This window comes from Callospermophilus lateralis, chromosome 10, assembly GCF_048772815.1.
Source record: "Callospermophilus lateralis isolate mCalLat2 chromosome 10, mCalLat2.hap1, whole genome shotgun sequence".
NCBI lineage: Eukaryota > Metazoa > Chordata > Mammalia > Rodentia > Sciuridae > Callospermophilus > Callospermophilus lateralis.
Genome location: NC_135314.1, coordinates 125346221 through 125361293, shown reverse-complemented (window position 1 = coordinate 125361293; position 15073 = coordinate 125346221). Strand labels below are relative to the sequence as shown.

General features: G+C 36.5%; 1 protein-coding gene across 7 annotated transcripts in view; it reads left to right on the top strand.

Moving 5' to 3' along the window:
- Cep63 (centrosomal protein 63) overlaps nt 1–13854 on the top strand; it is a 55246-nt gene extending 41392 nt beyond the window's left edge. For 4 of the 7 annotated variants that reach the window (XM_076868914.2, XM_076868917.1, XM_076868915.1 and 1 more), the window contains exons 11-16: nt 2459–2573; nt 4691–4888; nt 6488–6574; nt 10395–10597; nt 11343–11616; nt 13478–13854. In XM_076868914.2, coding sequence (XP_076725029.1) covers nt 2459–2573; nt 4691–4888; nt 6488–6574; nt 10395–10597; nt 11343–11616; nt 13478–13636 — 1036 coding nt within the window. In that variant the 3' untranslated portion in view covers nt 13637–13854. Of the gene's footprint in view, nt 1–2458; nt 2574–4690; nt 4889–6487; nt 6575–10394; nt 10598–11342; nt 11617–13477 lie in introns of those variants that run through there. The other 3 variants (XM_076868918.2, XM_076868920.1, XM_076868919.2) reach the window with 2 other exon arrangements.
- Nucleotides 13855–15073: the final 1219 nt, after the last annotated feature.

Genomic DNA, 15073 nt, shown 5'->3' with positions numbered 1-15073 from the left:
GACTTTTTATTTCTTTGAGAAAACGTAAACAATTAATTTTTCTGTCTAATCTTTCTACCACCAGATCTACTGGTCTGCTACATCTGTGCCCATAATCTGTGGATGAACAGCTAGATGTACTTCTGTGCTCCTAAGATTTACCCATCCATTTGTATCCTGTTTCTGAAGCTATTTCCTTTTTTCTTCTACTTCATGAAGTTCTTTGTCTCTGTTAGATCTTTTCCATTGATATAAAATAATCAGTGTAATATCTCTCATTTTGGAAAAAATTAGAACCTTCCTTTAATCCTATATCACCATCAAATTACTTTCACATTTTCCTGCTCTCTTTAAAAATAACATTCTTTAAGGAGTTGTCTGTACTGTTTCTACTTCTTTATCCTTAACTTGTTTAGAACCCCTTTAGTTTGGCTTGGAGAGTTCACAGAACACGCAGTGCTCCTCCTTTTTGTTCTGCCGCCATGTTGAGATTTCCTTGGATGTTAATTGAATCCTGACCAATGCCACACTATACCCAACTAACTCCTGTTGTCCTGCTTCCAATCTTTTTGACTGGGAAACAAGTTTTATGTTTGTTGTGACCATATTAATCACAATCATTAGTATACTAACATTTTCTATATATAGAAGATCAGAAATACTATTATCTTTCAGGGAAACAAAGAACATCAACAAAAAGTGCCATTCTACACTTTTTAGGTTAATTTTAAGTAATACATTTTTTTTGTCTTCAGTTTTATTTCTGAATTTGGAAACCACTCATATTTTCTGAGTGTTTTCTCTCCATGTTAAATACTGCAGCCCACCACCACACGCACATATTTTTGTTTCTTTTGGTATACACAACATATTCTTTGTGTGCATTTTTTGCATGTATACATGCTTTAGGTTAAATAAAATAAAGTTCATCATATTTTTGATATTGGAACTGAAGTTTATTACATTTTTTTGTTGATGGACTTTTTTGTTAATCTTTTATATGTATATTTATTTTACTGTCCTTTTCAGGCGTTGAAGCTGTCAGTGTTTCTGACCCGTAGCATTACTTTGGGCACTTGAGCCTCTATAGGCCCTGATTTTCCCATCAGCAGAGAGTACAAGATGGTTTTTGATTTTTCTTCTCTCTGAACTTCAGTATTTGGCACATTGCAATCATGTACCAAGTACTAAACAAATGAACATTTTAGGATTTTTAGAAATAGGTAAAATTAGAATAAATGGATACAAACACCAGTAATAAACATCAGTAATAAACCAGTGGCTTAAATTTTTTTTCTTTCAAAAAAATAAAATAAAATAAAAAGAGTACTATTTTAAATGGTTTGTATTGTTTAGTTCGAACAAAATATTTCCTAAAACAGGAAATGGGGAAATTTAATTAAGTCTTTTTGTGCTCTTATATTACAAAAATGATATTTTCAAATGATAGTTTATTTGGTAAGTTGGTTATGTTGATGAAAGAATGTAGATGAATATTAAGTGTTCATGAAACAGTTGAGAACCATATGATGTAAGGGCTGAGGGGATAATGGCTAAATTTGTAGGGAGATAAGCAGTGAAAGACTTATTCTAAGAGGAATTCAAACAAGCATATTTGAGGCGGAAAATCCAAGAAGAGTTTTACATTCAAACTATAAGAATTGAAAATAAATTGTATTTAAGGTCATTAGGGGAGTGAGGGTTAGGGTCCCTTTAATCTGGGAAATGCTGATTTGATTTTTGAAAGGGTGTTGGCCGTCCATTGCCAGGTGGGAGGGGAAGGAGGTACTTTGTAGTCCAGGAGGTGATACACTAAGAGACAAGAAGCCAGCATAGCAAATGATAAACCATGAGGTTTATCAGCTTAGGAGCAAAAAGATCATATTAATAGAAATGACCATGAGGTAAGAGAGAGACTATACCTCTCTTCTTAGGTTTTTATATCTGATGAAGTATTGATTCTTGAGTAAGGGTAATGAGTCAGGAACTCTCGAAAAGTTATCCTTGTGGCTATGCATAGGATTGTATGTAATTATGTGTTGTGAAAAGTGAGTCTATGGTAACAGCTCTGTTGGTGCTGTCTGGTATATTAGAGATAAAAAAAATAAATTTTTGTTAACTTTATGATTTTTTGTAGCTAGTTTAATTTTAAGCAGAGAGAAGTATAGGTAAATACGGAAATCAAAAGTATTGCCAAACATTTGGATGGTCCTAAAGACATTGGAATAAGTTTTAATTTGGGCTGTAGACCAATGTTTTAACATAGTGGGTGGATATTTTCTGGTCATCAAGAAGGATAATTGGAAGACTGAAGTGTGGCTTAGTGGTAAGTGCTTGCCTAGCATGTGTGAGGCCCTGGGTTCCATCCTCTGCACTGGGTGATTTAAAAAAAAAAAAAAAAGTAAATTAGATAATTTAACTTGTGGGTTTTAGGACTTTTATTTTGTTTTAAATATGTGACTATGTCTGTGTAATACAGTTTGGAATCTGTGAGTGCAACATGTAAACAGCTGAGCCAAGAGCTAATGGAGAAATATGAAGAACTAAAGAAGATGGAAGGACATAACAATGAGTACAGGGCAGAGATTAAGAAGGTAAAAACCTGTATGCCTGGGATCACAAAACTGGACATATTTTTAGATTGAGGTATGGATTGGGAGGTTAGAGAGATCTTTATTTATTTTTTCAGAATTATGAAGGGTTATGAAATGGATCTTGTGGATCATTTTTTTATTTTTATTTTTATTTAAAGCATAATAGTTTGGTTCATTTTGACAAAATCATACATGCATGGAATTTGATTTACTCTATTTCAGTCCCTGCTCTCCACATTCCCTTTCTTCCTCCCTCCCCCTATTCCTGTTTTCTACACTACTGAACTTCCTTTCACTATGTTATTTATTTTGATTTATACATAAAGGTAGAATTTTCTGTGGTAGATTTATATATGCATATAGCTTTATTTCATTAAATTCATTCCCTCTCCTGTTTTTCCTTCCCTCCCTCCCAGGCTCCTCCTCTGCTCCACTGATATTTTTATGATATTGGATTCTCCCTTTATCCCCTTATTTTGCTCTGGATTCTGCATATGAAAGAACACATGACCTTTGATTTTCTGAATCTGGCTTATTTCACTTAGCATGATGTTCTCTATTCCATCTATTTACTGGCAGATGCCATAATTTCATTCTTCTTTATGGCTGAGTAAAACTCCATTGTGTAATAAAGACCACATTTTCTTGATCCATTCGTATATTGACAGGCATTTGGGGGTGTGGTTCCATAATTTGGCTGTTGTGGTGAAGTGTGCTGCTATAAACATTGACTGTATCACTAGTAATATGCCAGTTTTAGTGTTTTGTTTTTGTTTTTTGATTAAAAATAGAGGAGTGGGATAATTAGGTCAGATGATGGTTTCAGTTCTGTTTTGGGGGGGGATTTTCTATATTGGTTTCTAGAGTGGTAGTATTAATTTTTAGTCCCACCAAAAGTGTATGAGTGTACCTCTTCCCCTACATCCTCACCACATTTATTATTATTTGTATTCTTGGTAATTGCTATTCTGACTAGAGCCAGATGAAACTTGGTGAAGTTTTTTGTTTGTTTGTTTGTTTGGTGCTGGGGATCGAACCCAGGGCCTTGTGCATGTGAGGCAAGCACTCTACCAACTGAGCTATATCCCCAGCCCAAAATCTTAATGTAATTTTGATTTGCATTTCCCTGATTGCTAGAGATGCTGAACATTTTATTTTCGTATATTTGTTGGTCTTTTGTGTTTCTTCTTTTGAAAAATGTATTTTAGGGTTTTTTTGTTTGTTTGTTTTTTTAACCTGTTTATTGATTGGAGTTGGCATTAAGCTTTTTGAATTCTTTATATATTCTGAATATAAATCTATAGGGGTTATTTTCAGTGGGAGAAAAAATGTAGTCCAAAGAACCACTTAATATTTTTTTTTTTCCAATTCCCATTTTTTTTTTTTTTTTTTATTGGTTGTTCAAAACATTACAAAGCTCATGGCATATCATCTTCCATACATTTGATTCAAGTGGGTTATCAGCTCCCATTTTTACCCCAAATACAAGTTGCAGAATCACATCGGTTACACATCCACATTTTTACATAATACCATATTAATGACTGTTGTATTCTGCTACCTTTCCTATCCCCTACTATCCCCCCTCCCCTTCCCTCTCCTCTTCCCTCTCTACCCCATCTGCTGTGGTTTAATTCTCTCCCTTTTTTTTCCCTTTCCCCTCAAGCGGTAACGCGCTCACCTGGCATGCACTAGGCACTGGGTTCGATCCTTAGCACCGCATAAAAAATAAAATAAAGATGTTGTGCCCACCGAAAACTGAACCACTTAATATTTAGGAGTAGAATGTGCTCAGGGCAAGTGCCTTCTTTCTTTTGGTATTTAATTATTGTCAAAATAATCAAAGCCTGCTCATTCTGAACTCTAAATATTATTTTAAACATGTCTCAATGAAAGCTTTCTCTTTTTGAGAAATAATAAATGATGATGGGTATAACCTCCTGACCTTCAGTGTAGATATGGAAATTGGTAAATTGCTAATTTTCTACAGAGTTAGTCCAGGAAAGATGTTGTCCTAAGATAAGGTAATGACACCTTTGTTTATTAACCATTAATATATTTTTCTGTCTAAATAATTTCTCTTAACTTTTGGTGTTTTACTTTCTCCTGTTTTGTAGTTGAAAGAACAGATTTTACAGGCTGACCAGAGTTATAGCTCTGCACTAGAAGGAATGAAGGTAGAAATCTCTCAGTTAACTCGGGAGCTGCATCAGCGAGATATCACTATTGCCTCTGCCAAGTGTTCTTCCTCAGACATGGAGAAGCAACTCAAAGCAGAGATGCAGAAGGCAGAAGAAAAAGCAGTGGAGCACAAGGTTGAGCCTGAACAAATATTCTATGTGTTGTTCGTTTTTGAAGGTTGAATTTATTAAAGATATAATTTCCATGGTATTTAGTAAATTTTTATTAGATACCTACTTTGGTTTCAGGGTATGCTACTTAGCAAGCAGCCTAGTAAGAATTTTGGGAAGGTGACAGTGGGTGCAGACTTTTGTCAGTGGTGTATGCAAAGTGTTAGGAATACCCAGGGAGCGTGGATCTAGATCACTCAATGAGGCTTCCCAGAGGGTATGGTGCCTAAGTTAAGACCTGAGGACTGAGTAGGGATGAGCTGGGTGAGAGGGGAGGAGGAGTGTGTCAGACAAGGGAAGGGAGCACAAAGAGGTCTCTAAGAGAATATAATATGCTAGCTGTGTTTGAAACTAGAATACAAGTGGGTTGAGTGGATGGGATGAGGCTAGAAATCAGGGATAGGCCCTGAAAGTTCCAGTGAGCTCTGTGAAGGCTTTCTAGTGTGATCTTTAGGTCAGTAGAGAGTGCTGTAGGCAGGAGTACAAGGTCCTATGGTCTCAAGTGGAAAAGGAACAAGGAAGCAAAGAGAGAACTCCCGTGCTGCAATAGCAGCAATATACAAAAATAAAATGGTCTGAGCAGTGGATACAGGATGTAGAGGGAAATGGATGCATTCTGGAGCTGGTAAAATTGCCTGGGCTTCATATTTGATTGGACAAAGTAGATGAGATAGATAGATTTAAGGAAAGATGCCATTCAGGATTTAAACTTAAGCAACTGGAAAGTGGTGCTCTGTAATGAAAATTTGGATAAGGATAATGAATTTGTGTGAGCAGTATACTTAGTAGGGAAGTTGGTGGAGGCAATTGATTTGGCTTGTTGAATTTGAGAGAAAGGCTGGATTTTTTGTGAAAATGTCTAATAATCAATGCCACAGAAAGCCTGGAGTTCAAGGTTAAAATCTGGGTTAGCTATGGTAGTCCTTCCTTACATGAAGCTGATGTTTGAAAACTTCTGAGAATCTTAGAGATTATAATGAAAAAGCATAGAATATATAGGGCAGTGACTTGTACCAATCTTAGGATACTTATACTTAAAGTAAAAATGATATTGGAACGGAGCTTAAAAAAAACTGTAGCATTGAGGAAGCTACCAGATAATTTTTGGTAAGGAAGAAGGAAGCCAAAGAAGGCACGGATCTTTTCAAGAGGAATAGTCAAGCAGAAAAACTAGGAGAGTTAGGATTGAAAACCGTTAGTATGTTGTTAAAGAAGTGCAATTGGATGTGATGTTGGATGTGGAAGTCAAGTTGGAGAAGACTAATGCAGGAAAGTGGTTAGAGGTTGGCCTGTGAACTGAAGCTTTGCTGCTTTATACCTTGTTCATTTTCATGGAATGATAATCACATATATGTTAATTCACCCAGTAAATGCCTTCAACACATCCTTTTGAAAAGCATGTGTGCTTGTTCATATTGCATGGATATGTGTATATGATCAAAGAATGCAATTTAGTGTGGTAAAAATGGCATGTGCAAAATTTTGTATAATGCATTTGATTATATATGTGTGTTTATATAAATATATACACATACACACACATTTTTTTTTTTCCTTTGTCAGGAGATTTTGAATCAGGTGGAATCATTAAAGTTAGAAAATCGTCAACTTTCTGAAATGGTGATGAAGTTGGAATTGGGTTTACATGAGGTAAAAAATAGAAGTTTTTCTTTTTTTTTAAAGCCTTTAAAAATCACTTTGTAAATGCTGATGGTATAAAGAATAAGTTAAGATTAAACTAGTGGATGCTCCTTCAGAAATTTTTTAAAATAAGATGAAAACAGTGATGGAAGTGAACAAAATGTGACTTTCCACTCCAGCAGTAGGAAGGCATATTTTATAACATGTATGTGATGATAAACATGTACAGCCTGTGTTCTTAGTAGGGAGTAAGTATATAAAGGACTTGGCATAGTACCTGGCATTGAGTAAATATACAATAAATGCTAAATGATGATTTTATTATTTAAAATTATTTATTATGTTCACAATATCTTTTCATTATGAAGTATATCATCTTTCAAGCAATTTAGTTTTGATTACTTTCTATAAGACATAATTCATTTAGTCAAATGTTTTAGAATCTTTTATGCTTAAAATATTTTAGTAGGTGCTGTGAAGAATACAGGGATGACTATAATAGGAGTCTTTAAGACATCAGAAGAATTTGGTAGGGAGTATAAAAAATGCATAAAATCTTCTGTGAAACCCCAGAGCATACCATTAGCAATAGTGAGTTATAAACAGTGTGATGCTCTTTTAACTATATTGTTACAAATTCCTGTACTTTTCAAAATGATACCTCTGTTCTGATCCATCTTTTCTTTGATGTAGGTCAGATATCCATAGATTGTGGAAATACAGAAAAAAAGAATTTCTACAGACTATCAGGCTTCCACAGTGCTCCCCATTTGCTCCCAAGTATTGCTAATTTCACAATCAGGAGGCTAAGATGGAAAAAAGTGAAAAAAGCTAGAAGAATACTTTATTTCAACTAGAAAAATGGGGGATTATTTTTTATAGTCTTTCATATGGTAAAATTCTCTAAGCATCAGGAAGTCACAAAGGATTTTAAAACATAAAAATGTAAAATTTTGGGGTTGGGAACAGCTCAGTGGTAAAAGGCCTGCTTCATTATTTGTGAGGCCCTGGGTTCAATCCCTAGTGCCTCCAAAAAAATAAAATAAAATTTTTAGATGACAGAAAGATTCCATTAAAAGACTAGTAGAAAAAAATCTGTAAATAGATGAAAGGTTAAGATAAAACATTAATATATAAGAATTTCCTACAAGGGTAATAAGAAAAAGATAATCAAATAAAAAAATTGGCAAATTGATATAAACAAACAATTCAGGGAAACAATGTAAATATCAAGTGAACAAAGAGAACTTTTCAACTTACCTAATAAGAATAAAAAAAAAAATATTCCTTTGGTAATTGGCTTTATGATAATTTTTAAAAACTATAGTCACTGTTAGCAAATATATAGGGAAATAGGCTTTCTTGTGTACTGTTAATGAAAAAGAGAATTAATATGGCCATTCAGAAGGACAATTTAGCAATCGCTGCCAAGCTTATAAGTATACATAGTCTCTAAACTTCTGGGTCATGTGCAATTCTGATTTTCATAGTCATTGCTGAATTGCTTTTCAGTGTGTTATCAATTTGTATCCCCAAAGAACCCATCCTGTAGGAGCACATGTGCAAAATGGTCATGTCAGTGTTGTGTGCAATATCCAGAATTTCAAAATCTACCAGAAGTATTTATTTAAATGGTTAGTTTGTGGCTGTCTATACTATAAAATATTATGCTGTCATTTAAGATAGCCGATGAAAACATTCATTTAAATCTTGTTTCCTTCTCAAATCTCTAATACTGTAATGAAAAGTTTGTGGGTTTTTTTGCTTTTGTTTTTTTTAAAGGACACACACACAAGGTGGGAGAAATAGAAGAGATAATAGCTAAACGTTTTGTCAGGTGGCTGGCTGAGTGGATGGGTAGTTTATGATGTTGGATGCCCTGATAAAGTCAGTACTAAGCTAGTCGGAAAGAAATCCAGGAATGAATCTGATTTACACTACAGAATCCTCAAAAGACTCAGATGTTGGCAGTATTTGATTGAGAGTACCTTATCTTATATAGTCATAAGGTATAAGTATACCTTACAAAGGATAAGGTTATACTTACACCTTACTTTCAAATTTAAGAGTTGAGAACACTAATGAGAACTTGAGTCAGACTATGACCAGAGATTCTGTTCAGCTGAATTTTTCCTGACACCTCCACTTAACTGGTCATACTTGTTTTTTCTTTGTAGTTAGGTGCGTGCTTGCTACTCTGTTTTTATATTACCTTTCACATTCATTTATCTATTTGTTTTTAATAAAGTAATAACTGAGAAATTTATGAAAGGTGCCAGGAAAAGACAAGTTTTATCTTTTTTTTTTTTTTTAAAGTATACTTAATGATACCTGACATCAAACTCTGGGTGTTAAAATCCTGTCAGCAGTTTAAGCTTTGTCTAGTTTTGAAGTTACACAGTATAAACATGTTATAAATGCCCTTAGAAATAATTGTTACAAAGTCCCCTTTTGTATTTCAACTTGTAAGAAGGCAGAATTAATTTTACAAATGAATGTTTGGGCTAAAAACATCTAATAAATTATCTCATTATCATTATTATCTTTTTGAACCCAGGGGCACATTTACCACTGAGCTATATGAGTTATATCCTTAGTCCTTTTTATTTTTATATTTTTAAAGTTTTGAGAGCATCTTGCTAAGTTGCTGAGACTGGCCTTAAACTTTTGATCCTGCCTCAGTCTCCCAAGTGGCTGGGATTATAGGCATGCACCTCCATTCTCAGTTCTAATTATCCTTAAAAAATAGCAGCTAATAAAATATTTCCATGTTTTTAAAAACTGGCAATAGTTTGCAGTTTAGCTTCTCTGTCCTGCAAATATTCTTCTCTAAGATTTTATCTTGCATGAAAAACTTGTTGAAAGATCTCGTAGCTCATTGTCACTGGAACAGAGGTAGTTACAGATATATTTTAAAGTTTATGTTTCTGTTAGGTAATTTCAGAAAATCTTTTATAGAAAAGACCAAGGTGTAGGTCCGGGGTTATGGCTCAGTGGTAGAGCACTTACCTAGCATGTATGAGGCACTAGGTTCGATCCCCAGCACCATATAAAAATAAAAACAAATAAATACAGGTATTGTGTCCATCTACAACTCAAAAACTATTTAAAAAATAAAGAGCAAGGTATAATCATCATTAGTAATGATTTCCTCCAAAGATCACTATAATTTTGCAAAATGCTAATTAAAATGTTGTTCTTAGGGAAAAAAAAAATGGTTCTGTATTACCAAGAAACATATAGAAGTGAAGAGAGAAAAAACTTATGATCAAGTGCTACTATGATCCCACCATTCTCACATCCTGCCTTATCCTGTCCAAGAGTACAAACCTAAATGCTAGTAAAGTAAAGATATTTAGGATGTGAGAATATTTGCTCAAAATTTGTCCTTGTAGAATTCTTTCTTAGTACTTTATGTTTAAATTTCTTTCCTTGAACTAGGTATGTAGATTTTCTTCCCTAGGTGTAATGGGGCTGTGCAGACTTTTCCTTCTTGCAGAACAAGATGGCTGCTGTTATTTACTTTTTTCATCACTGTTTTTGGCTCTCACAGCTTTCCTGCATCCTGTTTCTATCCTTTCCCAGCTCCTCTGATATTCCTGTCACATGAGGAATCCCATTGTGCTCTTTCTTTCCACTCCCATTTACTCTAAGAAACAGAATGCTTTTTCTTGTTAGTCTTAACTAAAGACAAACTTTTACTTTTTCCTGAAGAAAGCCACAACTTAACTAGTTACAACAACAAAAAATTTTATTTTTCAGCCAGCAGTGACATAGGTCACAAATATTCTTGTACAAATTAAGTGACTTTAGTATTCTTTTTTATTAGGCAAAAGAGATTTCACTAACAGACCTTCAGGAGAATTATATTGAGGCATTAAATAAATTAGTGTCTGAAAATCAACAACTACAGAAAGATTTGATGGATACCAAATCTCAACTGGAGATCGCTACTCAGATATGCCAAAAAAAAGACAATATCTTTAAGCCGACACTCTGCAGAACGACTGAGTTCAGGAATACAGAGTTTAAGTAAAGTTCCTTAAAAGATTATTTTAAATGTGTATCATGGAAATATAATTCTCATTTGTTTGAGAATTTATGACTTAGAGAAATTAAATCAAAGGGCTCTGTGTTTAATTCTGAAGTACAGCATACATAAGCAAAGCCACAGTCAGGTTAAAAAATGGAGGGGATGTTGTATGGTACTTTCATGAGAGCTTTAGTTTTCTGCTCTCTGGAAAGTCTTCAGGTTTACTCCCTTGAGCCTTTTCATGCTACCTGCAACCTCCTCACTCCACCTGTCCTGTAAGAAGCAGAACTTGGCATTTTATAAAAACTTCCTTTCTGTTTTTGATCAATTTATTTTAGGCTGTTACCATAAGGAATAAGCATTCAAGGACAAGCTGCCTGGCTTCAGCTCTTACAATATGGCTTATGTGTTTGCCTAACAAAAGCCTTTGTTGACACCCTCACCCCATCCTACTTCCCCTATCCTAGCAGGAACCACTCTAGGATACTCTACAGCTTGTTTTGTCTTCCTGGCCCTTGTATAAAAAGTAGGTGAGGGCCATGGCCTGGAGTAGGGGTTGGGTATTTGGGCTCTGAATGAGTAAAAAGGCACCTTGTCTGAATAGACTGCTCCTTTGGTAAACTATAGAGCCTTACTGATTGGCTTCTTTGTTTATGTCTAAGTGAACTTCCTACAGCATTTCTGTTGGAAAAAGAAGAGTTGGAACAGTTTTTCATTTGTTTTGTTTTCTAATCTGCTCTCCAGGCCAGCCCTTGGCCAGCACAGACCTGATGGAATAAAGACTGAGCACTACAAAACAGGTTTCCATCCTGTGAGAGGAAAAGCATCGGATGGTGTGGACCCCATGCCCAGGGTCCTCACCCCTTTGAGTCCTCAAGTCAGCCCCTGCAGCTCTGCAGTTTCTTTGCCTTCTTACTTTCTGTGTCAGACTAACTGTTCAGTGCTAGATGCGAATAATGCCAATTTTTCTGACACTACATCTGACAGTCTGAATGACCAAGAAGAATTTATATCTTCGGTATGGAAACTTTCTGATCTTACTAGCTCATTAGTTTATTTAGTTTGATTTCATTTTTTATTTTAAAGGTGAAGAGGGTGATTGTTTTTCTTACAGATTCTCTATCATAACTACCCTTTTCTATGTTCATGTATTTCTTAGAGTTTTGCTTGTGAAGACATTCAGCCAAGATTACTTTTCAGAATATATCCTAGTTCTGAAATATTAATTATAGGTATTCATTCATTTTTAACCCAAATTAGAAACTCCCTTCCTGTCTTTTTCAGAGAGGGCCAGTCCTGTACTGGAATGGTTGTTTCTAGAAGCATCTGTGAGCATCCCCACAGTCCTGCAGCAGCACAGGCAGTGAAGAAGGGAAGAGGAGCTGTAGGAAAGGGGTGGGTGGGCAGCGGTGGAGGAAGGTTGTGCATCTCAAGTGTGCAGAGGGTGGTTTGGGCATTGTGCAAGGGCCCTGGTGGCAGAGGCTGCCTTTGATCTGTCCCCTTATTCCCTCCCCTGCTGTGCAGACTGCACAGTCTTTTTGTTTCTGCACAGAAGCCTGTGCCTTGGGTTCTTCTTTCCCCACCACCTTATGATTGTATACATGTAAAAGTTGAGTTTTTTTTTACTTTGCAGGGTTGCAATAAATCTGGGGAAAGGTTTTCTTTTAGTGTTAAAATTTAAGTCCACATTTCCCTTATGTGTAATCATGAAATCCAAAAAGCCCTAAGTTTGGCAGCAAAACTTGATACCAAAGACTTCCCTGACTTAAATGGAATCCGCGTAGACTGTTTATTCTGTATTAGTGTGAGTATCCATGCATTTCGTTATAGAAATATCAGTGTATTTAGTTGTGGGACATAACCTCAGACTGTGGCAGGTACCCATCAAAGATGGTGTGTTTGCCTTCTCTCTACTCTCTGTTGTGGCACTTCCACAGTCATCTGTGGACATGCACAGTGGTGAGAAGTTGGAGTCATTGACTTCACATTCCCAGCTGAGGTCGCACAAGGCAGCACTCGGGCTTCCTGCCTCAGTGCTCTGGCAGAGATGGCCGGTGGGTGGCAGTGGAGGGTGGGGCAGCACAGCATAGTCCTGGAAGCCAGCTGCACAGGTTTGAGTCCCAGTTTCACCAGTGTGTGTGTGTGGGGCAACTTGGGAGAGTCATTTAATACCTCCAAGCCTTGTTTCTCTTTCATAAGTAGAGACTATATAGAATCTACCAGGCTGAGTGGTTTCTAGAGTTTAGGATCGTGATCTCTGTGAGGGGTGTATATGTTTTCTCCAGGGGCAGTGGTTCTGTGTTCACTAATCCAGTGTTCAGGGTGATTTCATAGAATATAACTACTGCAAATGAGGGTGGACTGCATATGGCATATTTCCTGTATTACCTTTCTAAAATCTGAACTCTGAAATATTGCTAGAATCATGAGCTTCATATAAAGGACTGTGAAGTAGAATTTTAGGGGTGGGGTAAAATATTGATTTCAACTGGCAGATTTTTGTTACTTTAAAATGAAAATAGCATTCAGAATTTTAAAGTGAGTTTGAAATAGTAGACATTAACTATATTCTCTTCTGGGGAAATAGAAGGATATATAAGTCAAAATTGATTTATTCTTTAGACCAGTGGCCAGTAATTTATTCTATTTATTTCATATTTTACACTGATACAACTTGAGTTAGAAGGGAGGGATCTGTGTTAATTTTTATAAAACTTACCAATTTTTACTTTTAGTGCTTTTGTCATTAGAATGAAAACAAATATCTTTTCAGGGGAAATCACTTTTTAATATTGTTAGTTAGAAAATATCATGAATCATGCCTTTTAGGAATGTAATTTGCTATGTACTCATACATATCACAATTTGTCCTCTCCTAGTGTTCCATACCTGTGTCTCCCCTGGGTTCCATAGCTACCAGGTTTTTGGAAGAGGAGGAACTGAGGTCTCATCATATTCTGGAACGCCTAGATGCCCACATTGAAGAATTGAAAAGAGAGAGTGAAAAGACAGTGAGACAGTTCACAACCCTAATGTAGCCACTTATAAGATCACAAACTTGGAAATAAAAGTAAACATCGAAGAGTTACTGTCATCTGAAGGAGCAGTTTAAAAACATGAACATTATCAAGATGATGCTTACTAAAGCAGTGGTAAAGAAACCTGAAAAATTGGTGCTTCTCTTAGACACTTTTACTGCACTGGTTTGTTTGAAGAACTTTCAGCAATAACTGAGAATAAATCACTTTGCAGACTTTCTCTCATATGAATATTTATTATCATAAAGTGACTTTTTTCTTGCTAACTTCAATGCGAATAGCTGTGCACTAATTAAAATAAAGATTTCATGATACATTTTGAAAATAAAGTAGCTCGAGGAACTTCCCTTAAGGGGAGTGTGTGGTAGAAGCATGGTTATTATTTGAATATGAGGTGTCCCCAAAACTCAGTAGACAGTATAGCAGTAGGTGAAATGCTTAGATTATGAGAACTATAATCAGTGGGCTGATCTAGCTGATGGATCAGTAATTTGAAAGAATAAGACTAGTCTTTTGTGTTCCACAGCATCAGAAAATACACACACACACACACACACACACACACACACACAAAATAATTGGAAGGACTACTGTATTGGATGGTATGTGTTGGCAGGTGGGACATGACTGGAAGAAGAAGGTCATAGGGGAATGTGTATTTGGGGTTTATATTTGTCCCTGGCACCTACGCTGTGACTGTTCTCTCTGCCTCCTGGCTGTCATCACCTTACATCATGATGTGCAGTCTCACCTTAGGCCCAGGGCAATGGAGTTGGCCGACCATAGACTGAACTCTGAAACCATGAGCCAAAATAAGCTTTTCTTCCTCTAAATTATTCTTGCCAGGTATTGGTCACAGGGATGAAAAGCTCACTAATACACAGTGGTTACAGAGTCACTGAATCTGGATCAGTAGATCACTTTGCCATGTGTATACAGAGTCTGGCTGGAAAAGTATGAAGGGAGTATAGCAAAGACCTTGGCAGGGAGCCAAGATTCTTGCTCCACCCTGAAACAGAAGAGAGGTTGGTGCAGGGGCAGGGGCTGCCTCTGCTGTGTGGAGCTCCCTGGGACGCCAGTGGGAACGTTCAGCATCTACAGGCTGGGGAAAGGTTCAGGTGAGAGGCAGAGGCCTGGATGTCAACACAGGAGCATATGAAACCTCGAGGGTTGATAGGAACCACCAAGGAGGGCACGGAGAGAAGAGCAGGGTCGGGGGAGGGCCCCCAAAGAGGCCAACAGTTGAGGATTACAGGAACTTCCATCCAGCACAGGAACTTACAGTCAGGGATGAGGAGAAGGGAAAGTGTGGTGTCCTTGCCGGCTTAAGGGCATAGCTCCTGCCATTCTCCCCTCTCCAGTGAATCTTTCCCATCAGACTGCAATCCTGGTGTTTCCTCCCTTTAAAAACAAAACTAAAAACCTCCATTACATGTG